Source organism: Molossus molossus, unplaced genomic scaffold, assembly GCF_014108415.1.
Source record: "Molossus molossus isolate mMolMol1 unplaced genomic scaffold, mMolMol1.p scaffold_m16_p_5, whole genome shotgun sequence".
NCBI lineage: Eukaryota > Metazoa > Chordata > Mammalia > Chiroptera > Molossidae > Molossus > Molossus molossus.
In genome coordinates, this window is record NW_023425388.1 from 70,251,268 (window position 1) to 70,260,716 (window position 9,449).

The window sequence follows — 9,449 nt, forward strand, 5'->3', positions numbered from 1 at the left end:
GAAGTATGCATTTGTGTGTGTGTGTGTGTGTGTGTGTGTGTGTAGTCAGAGAGAGAGGTAGCGAGAGTGAAGGGTTTGAAGGGATACTGATCATTAACCAACCATGAATATAATCAAAGAAATAATTATTTCCCTCTAGACACCAATTTATTTCCAAATTTCTAGTCAACACACCTTTCTATTAAAGTCCATATAAGCTTCCTATATAAAAGTATTTTTCAAAATATGCATAATATTGTTCTATTTTAAACTGTTGGTTTCTAGAAAAAAAAACACAAATTTCTTAGACAGATTTTATCCAATTATTATACTTAAAATATTTTCAAATATTATCCATATATTAAGAAATAAAATTCTTCAGTTTGCAAAACTCCATTTTTATATGACAATTTGATACATTTTGTTTTACTATATTGGTAACTTATCCCAATCAACCAGGGATGCAGGAGAACTGAAATGTTCTTTGTAGAGATTATGAGAGCTTAGAAAATTATTTATGGCATTTAAAGTTAAAAAGGTTCAGGATTATATATCACGTCTGATCAAGATTAATTTCTGATGCATTGAGACACCCTAAAGCTGAATGAAAATGGTGTTCAGGTGATAATCTTTGAACTTCCCTCAACCAGGCTTCATCCCATTTTTAATTTCCTCAGCAGTCCCACACTCCTTCTCTACTCTTCTGCCTGACTGGGCCCTCATGTGATGGATGTGAGCACAGCATGCCTGGCAATATTAGTGCTGAGAACCCAATTTAGAAGTGAGGTGGGGGTGGGGATGGAGATGAAGGAGAAGCAGCCAACTTAGCAAATGGATAAGAAAAATATAGATGTGAAGAAAAGATTAAAACAGAAAAAAAAAGAAATACTGTAAATTTTTCTAATGTATTTGATCCTTGGGGCCTCACAAAAAAGATATATTATGCTCCCATCCATTACCATTATTCATATTTAGTCTGTAGAGGACAGGAGAGAAGGGATGAGAATGGAAGATCTACCTCTACCTCTACCTCTACCTCTACCTCTACCTCTACCTCTACCTCTACCTCTACCTCTACCTCTACCTCTACCTCTGTATCTATATCTATATCTATATCTATATCTATATCTATATCTATATCTATATCTATATCTCTATCTCTTCAATACAGAGAGCAAGGGTACTTTTGCAAAGTACCATGAATACTTTATGTTTCAATATGTGGAATTCCTCAATCAATAATACCCTACACTAGGAAAACACATTGTTTGTAAAACACTTTTATTTTTATAACTTTATTTGAACCTCAATCCAACCTAGTAGAAAAGACAAGTCAGGATTGGAATGTTCTTTTTCTGTGTCCACTAGATGGATGAATAAACTGAGGCTCAGAAAGATTAAGTTACTTACCCAAGGTCACACGACAAGCAATTGGCAGAGCCAGGTCTAGAACCCAGGGAAAGGGTTCATTCCACTACAAAAACATGAAACAGGGCATTAAACAAATAATATCTAAGAAAATAAGATTTGTAAGTAATTAAGGATAGGAAATCTGGAGGGTCAGACTCTCATACTACAATGTAAACTCACAGCAAGTATGCAGACAGGACAGAGAAATGTAACTTTGACCACAATCACCTAGTGAGGAGGACCAATAGAGTTGAATGTGCATTTACACAAAGTCAGTTTTGAACAGGTACATGAGAATGGTCTACTGACCCAAACACCTCCCCTAATGACCCATCATGATGACCTTTTCCTTCCCACTTTCATCCCCTCAGTAAATATTTTTTGTTGAGAAGTTAATATGTGCCAGACATAGCCTAAAATGCCTATTTTGTCTAAAATATCCCTTTAAAATGTTGGAAGAGACACATTTTTCCTGAAAGTTCTTCTTTTATAGCCTCACCCACTAAACACTAGCCTGAGGTAGTAGGAATCAACCAGGGAAATTCCACTTGGATCTGAGAGGAGGAGAAAAAAAAAGAAACGAAAAACTCTAAGAAAGAGATTGAGAGCAATGAGCCAGATATAGAATAAGAGTGTGGAGATACTACTCAACTCTAGCAGGTGAAGACAAATTTCACCTATACATCATTTTGTCATACAGCTCCTCTCAAGGCCATGCCAATTCAGTCAGAGAAAAATATACTTCCCAGAGTCTGGCAGGAAGTATTTTCATGGAAAGCTGTGGTTGCAATTTACTTCATATTTGCCACAATATGCCTACTTCAGAATCCAAATCCCTTCATTCTACTCAAACCTAAGAAAGATAATTGTGATCTGATTTTCCTTCATTTTACATGGCATTTGAAGAACTACTTACCACTCAACTTCCCTTTACCTCCATGTAAGATTTCTCTTCGAGGAATATTATTATGTGGATATTTCAGTGACAAGGAAAGAAACCCAAATGAAAATAAAATTAATTCTTGAACAGATTCCTGAGCACAGACTAGCATATTTTAAACTTTGTGTGATCAATGAAATAAAATTAAGAGTAACAAGAGATTGAATCAAGGTTTATTTGGAAAAGTTGTGGCACAAAGAGATAAGAGTAAGCACTTGGGACCAAAAACAAGGCATGAAAAGACCCAGGACTAGAGTAATCATGTGTCTTTCCTGGGACTCTGCTAATCTCAGAGGGTGGGTCTATAAGCTGGTTGGTGGGGAGGAGGATATTAATGGGAGGTTTCCAGATAGTACTAGTTACGGTAGTTTGGAGAAACACAGTATTAATGAGCTCATTTTATGCATGCTTTTATTTAAAAAGTGATGGTTATCATTCTATAGGTCAATAATAGGAATCAATGATGATTAGCTCAATTTCAAACTTTGATGCCAATGGATTAAAGAAGAAAAATGCTAGTGGTTCCATCCACTTAGATTTGCTACAACTTATGGAAAGTTTATAAACCTGGTTCCATATCCATTTAGCAAACAGATCATCCACAGTTCAAACCAGTTACTATATTTGCAAGCATTGTAGTAGGCATGGGAGATAGAAAAAAAAGTAAGATTCTACCTTTCCCTTAAACAGCTCACGGTATGGACACCAGTATATAAACAAATGCTATATAGTGCAACAAGTGATATAATAATGATATTATATAATAGAGAATATATAGGTAGGTAGGTAGGTAGGTAGGTAGGTAGGTAGAAGAAATTTAACTTAGGGAGGTCAAGAATTGCTTCAAAGAGCTAACCCTTAGAGGGAAAATGGGGATTTTTCAAGTTGAGAGGGAGTGTAATGTGGGCAAAGAGTACAGTAAAAGCAAAGGCACCAAGGTCTGAAAAATGTATATTGTGTTATAAAGTAAGAGAAAAGGGTGTTTAAAGATGGCACTGGCTAGATAGGCAAGACTAGGTCATGTCATCCACGCTGAGCAGTTTGTTTTGTTGCTTCCAGTTAAGAGGAAATATTAGAGGATTTTAAAGGGAAAAATCCTATGACCTGATTTGTGTTAGGTAATGATAAGTGCAGGGTTATTTGCAAGGAGAATTGAAGGAGAGCAAGATGGAGGTAGGGAGTCTGTGTAAGAAGCTTTTGCCTTTGTTCAGATAAGTGGTCATGAAAGTCTGAACTAGGTTATTTGTGGTGGAGTTGAAAAGCAGAGGATGGATTCAAAATCTTATTAACTGAAATATAAGGATTTAGTAGCTGAATATGGGGATTAGAAAAAGGACTATGTTCAGGACTATTCCCAGGTTCCTAGAGGTTGGAACCTGGCTAGATGGTGAGAATTTGGAGGAAGACTTAGTGGAAGACTGAGTATGGTTTTATACACAATAAATGTGATTATCTCGTAAATACTTAGAGATATCTAATGGATCAGGAGCTCAGGAGAGATATTCAGTATTTAGATTTGGAAATTACACAGGTGGTTAAAACTCCTGACATAAATGAGATCATCTAAAAATGGTGTGTAAAGTGAGAAGAGAAATGGATCAAAATTATGACCTAAGAGATCATTGGTATTTTGGGGAGAAGAGAATGAACAAAACCAACTAAGCAATGCACCTGTCTGAGAAGGAGGAGAATGAGGAGAGGTTTCATGAGGGTCAAATGAGGAGAGAGTTTCAGGAAGAAGGCTAGACAACAATACAAAATATCAAAGAGATATCAAATAAGACATAATAAACTGAAGAATCAGTAGATGTGGTGTCTTTTTCAGAACATGGAATTATGGAAAGAGAAGCCTTATGAAAGTAGATGGAATAGTGAACAGGGAGTAATGAAGAAGAAAAAGTGAGTGTGGGAGAATTTGGAAGGACTTTGTTCTAACAGGAGGGTGAGACAGAGCACCTTAGAGGTGGGGACAGGAGAGTCAGGAGACGGTCTTTTAAGATAGAAGAGATGAGCACAATCATAGACTATGGGGAAAGAAGTTAATACAGTAGAAGATAAGATCTCAAGAGAGAGTGAGATGTGATGGAATGAGATTCTGGAGAAGAAATAGGAGGAGCAATAACACAAGCAGAGAAATCAACCGTGACCAGAAGCAACTGCTCCCTAACAGAAAAAGACAGTCTAGTAGGCATGGGACAATCTTGAAAAACTGGCAGTTTGAAGCCAAGCCTCACATTGCAAAATTTGGACAGAAATATTTTTTGTTTTTTTTACATTTTTATTTTCACATTAATTTTGTGTAATCCCTCCAAAAACCTGTTAAAGCAAGCAGAGTGAGATTTTTGCTTGTTTGTTTTGAATTTGGTTCATCTTATGGAGGAAACAAAAACCCATGATTATGTGATTCATGCAAGATCATAGAATCAGTATGTGACATAAACTAAGGACTCTCAGCACAGTGCTCCTCCCAACACCTCAGAGAATGCTATGAAGACTTCGGTGCAATGGTGCAGAGGCAACTGACCACACTTCTGAAGTTGGAAGGGAGAATCCCTGCCCACAACCACTTCTTTGACAACAGAAATGCTGGTTGCCTGAATGGCTCTATGACAGCTAATGGGGAGGTGAATGCTCTCTCTTCTCTTGAGATGATATGGACATGTGCAGCCTTTGAAATATTCCTTTAATATTGGAGGATGACTGTAGAGTCATCTTACTTTATCAGTATGAACAAGGAGAATATTTGGTTAATACACATGCTCTCCTATTGCCTAAAAGGACCCCTCTCCCTTTCTTATAGGGCCAGGTAAAACTGAAGTATGTGGAATTATCTGCCCCAGGCATATCACTGACAATTTCACTAGGAAAGAAGCAAAAGAGACCCACCCCTTGCCACTCTCCCTCTCAGTGAACAGGAGCACTGCCCTTTAGCATAAAACATGAAAGGAGGTTTCTATAGTTCTGCCAGCTCAGCAAGAGAAAAAATTAACCCTACATATTCTTATCCCAGTTTCCTCAGCATGGGTGGGGAGGGAGGGGCCAGAATTACAGACTGTCAGCACGAGAGAGCAGGGCTCATTGTTTATGGGTTAGAAGGAATTAGTCACCAGATATGAACACATTTCTAGGTTCACCATGAATTTTCTAAGATTCTCTGAAAGTTCAGATAATTTGGCAGAGAAAGTAATCCCTTTAAATGATTTCTTCTTCTGTTTCTATTTGGAAATGTGTGGTAGAAATCAGCATTTAAAAAAATGAACAGCTTCAATTATATTAAGTAGAATGTCTCCCATTTAATTAATTCACTTAGTCCCTGAATGACACTGGGTGTGGCTCTGCGAGATTTAGGAGGAATCTAATTTAAAACTGGGAGGGACGTCTGCACCAAGCAGCAAAGCAGCATCCTTCCACACCTACCCAACACTGCAAGGGAAAGGCGAGGTTGGAATTCTAAACCACAGACCACACTCTCTAAGATAAGGTTTATTTGTTGTATGGGGAAAAAGGCAGGTGTTGGTGGGGTTGAAGGGTGGGGGTACGGGGGCTACTTGCTTGCATTGGTATTCTTTACACTTCAATTAAAGTCTTTAGTTTTAAACAAAGGAAACACCTCACAGTTTTCTTGCTTTGTGGACTCAGATCCTATCTTGCAAGTTTTTCATCATCTGCAATATGCATGGTAATTAAGCTATTTAAAGTTAACCCCAAGATACTTGAAAATCGTAAGCCAATAAAATCTCAGGGATTCTTTTATTTTATCCTCCCTTTGCCCACTCCTTTATCATCTTTTCATCTCCATTCCACCGCCATTCTCTTCTTCCTGATATAATAATCTATAGTGGTAGGTAATTAATGGCCAATAAAGATCATTTATGCTTTCTTCTCACCCACTGGCAATGTATTACAACTCAGAAATCCAAGATTGCGTTTTATGCTGCTCAAGTGGAAGAGGAAGGAAGTGCAATCTCTCCAGCCCCCTCCCACATTTCTGCTGGATTTTATGGGTGTGGCAGAGTTTAGACCTTTGCAGATTTTTGCCCTTGTTTTATTCCCTGTTAAGGACTTGGATGATGACTAGATGCCAGAAGGAAGATAAACACAATCAGATTCTGCCACGAGTGATATAGGATTATTTCACCCCAAGCAGGAAACCCGTCTGAGACTTAAGTACTCACGATATAAATGCCAGTCAGTGTAGTATGGAGCCCACGCCCTGAATACATCATTTCCTTCAGTCTGATTTAATACTATCCTACATACTGACTTATGTGAATGATATACAACAGTGGTAAATAGGGAACAGGACCATTGCATAGAGAAGCACACATTTATAAAATAGGACAATTTCTATACCTTTCATTTTCTCTCTTGAATATAAATTATGCTAAAACACAGGAAGGCATGTGGAAGCCATACACAGCACATGCATGACATACATGAGTGTGCAGATGCTATACACATTTAGCACCAATTGGTATAACTCCCAAACACAAAATTTTAGCTTCATCACTTTGCACATTCAGTGAACATTTCGGGCTGTCACTGAGACAGAACCCTAGTGAAGGCAGCTGCCTCCTTTTGGGGAAGGGAATTCCTTTAACCTCAATTCCCTTTCTAAAAATCATGCCTGGTTTCCTTTGTTAAAGGGGGGTGTGCAAATACTTGTATGTGTATACATAGAGTGGAAAAAGTTGTAAAGCAGCATATTTTTTCTTTCCAAAATTAAAGCTTTTTAAAGTAAATAGCACTGACTTCCTTAGGGCTCTGCCTTCCTAAATTTGATTTCCCCAGCTCACCAGTGGGGCAACCTCAGGATGTTTCCTTGACAGTGTGCTTAACCCAGCCACCTGTGTCTATTGCATTTATGTATTAGAATGAAAACAACGAGAAGTGTCCTGGTTTGAAAAATGAGCTAATGGAAGTATCAATCTCTGGAACCATAAAGCAGTTTAGGGAAGTCTGGCATGTAAGACTCTCACGCTCTTCTTCAAACACCCCTACACAAATCACCAAACCACACACAAAACCCCAGGTGCCAGCCACTTTATTTATTTATTATTTTTGCTATGCCACTCCACCCACTGCTCTGATATTCTGCTTCTGTTTCCCTTCGCCTTCCTCTTCCTTCTTCTTCATCCTCACTCCCCACCCCTCCTTTCTGGGAGCTGGCTAAACGTTCAAATCTGGCAGGCTGTTTCTTCTCCACTTCCCCCTCCACCTCCTTCTGATTCAGCGAGTGTATTACAAATTGCCCAGTATCCAATACCTGCACAGGGATAATGCCCAATTCCTATCTCTTGCACCCCACCCCTAAGGCAATCAATCTGCAAAGGGCTTCTTTGACCAGGACTGCCGTCCCCTCCCACGGGCACGCGCGCACACACGCACAAGCACACCCTCGCCCATATCCCACACCCATTTTTCTCCTTAACCTTCGCCAAAATCACTCAAACGTGTTCCAATAAATGTTTGAAAGCTTCATTTGGCGACTGCCAGGGCACTGTCGGTTGCTGTGGAATACCATACCCTTCATTCCTCCCTGTCCTCACTCCAATCAAGTTTCTAAAATGTCTTTCAAGAAATAAGTGAGCAATTTGAAATGGAAGAAAAACCTGGGCAGTGGGGGAGGGAGGGCGGGGTTTCGAAATCTTGCTAATCTTATATGTGTCCCTCTTCCTGATGAAAATGAGTCACCATGCTTATTACCCAGAATGTTAGCCTGACTCTGGTCACTGACAACCCCAGGAAAGATGCAAGGGAAGGGGAGGAAAGACCTGATTTCCAACAGGTAACACTCGGCTCGGCTTTCCCATCCCATCGGAGCTCAAAGCTCCTAGGGGCGTGGTCCACTCTCTCCTCCGACCAGCTGGTGCACAATCGCTAAGGGGATTTTCCCCTTCCACACGGCCAGTTTCTCCCCCAGCCCCAGTTGCCTTCAGATTCTCTTAAAAAAAAAAAAAAAAATCTCGCAAATCACAGTTTCATTCATTGATAAATAAATAAATAAATAAATAAATAAATAAATAAATAAATAAATAAATAAAACCTTCACATGTTCTTCCATTAATACCTGCGCCCATTTGAGGCTCAGGCATGTTGGAAATAAGGCTTCTCCCGCAGCACATGTGAGAAAATTGTACGACAGAACAAGTAAGACTTATTACTGAATATTATCCTTTCACCCTGTTTTTTTGCAAATATAAAGGGTTGCTTCCCCATCTTGTAGGTAGAACCCACATCTTTCCCCCCATACCCGTTTCCACATCCACGCCTGCAAAAGCAGATCTGAAAAACGGAACATTTCCTAATAGCCCCCCCAAATTTCTTATTTCTAGCCAAACAGACGTATTTTTTCCTAACCTCATCTTAATTAGTAGCAGCAATCCAAAACCAGAGCACGAGAGACAGAATAGAATAAAAGCTGGGATGCAACCATCAGTTACCATATGCTAAGGAAACGCGAGCACCATGGCCAGAGCAGAAGCAGTTAAAATATTTTTTCTGCCTTTACAGGGAAATACTGTACTCTGGTAATTTCACAACAGCAAGAAGTAAAAATCTTTAGCTCTACCTGTTTGGTTCTTCTCATACAGCACAGCATGGTTGTATCGTCCCTTGCCTTCTTCCTGCCTTCTCTCCTTTCCTCCTCTCTTTCTTACTCCCCCCCTCTCCACCTCTTTTCTGCTCGCTTGCTCACTCGCTCTCTCGCGCTAGCGCGCTCTCTCCCTCCCTCCCTCTCTCTCCCTCGCACACACCAGGGCAGTTAGCAGCAACTGTAAGGTCCACAGCTATTGCTCATCGCACATGCTCTCTCCTCGCTTTCCTCCTCTCTCTCTCTCTCTCTCTCTCTCTCTCTCTCTCTCTCTCTCTCTCTCTCTCTCTCCCTTCCCTCTTCTTTTTTCTCTTCCCCTCTTTCTTTTTCTTCCCCGTCTCTTCTCTTTCTCAGAATTGTTACTAGCTTTCAATGACTAATCACTTCCCCAGCCCCCACCCCCATTCTAGACAGTCGCCCCCTCCCAGTCCCCTGCCAGTCTCATGAATATTTAAACATCTCCAATCTGGACCCAATTACCCACCGACTTTCCCGCTGCATTGAGAGGGTGGTGGGTTGGGGGCAAAG

General features: G+C 39.9%; 1 protein-coding gene across 1 annotated transcript in view; it reads right to left on the reverse strand.

Moving 5' to 3' along the window:
* Window positions 1-9,106, reverse strand: part of GAP43 (growth associated protein 43) — a 98,790-nt gene extending 89,684 nt beyond the window's left edge. Inside the window, exon 1 of the mRNA XM_036243327.1 lies at window positions 8,901-9,106. Coding sequence (XP_036099220.1) covers window positions 8,901-8,930 — 30 coding nt within the window. The 5' untranslated portion in view covers window positions 8,931-9,106. The remainder of the gene's footprint in view (window positions 1-8,900) is intronic.
* Window positions 9,107-9,449: the final 343 nt, after the last annotated feature.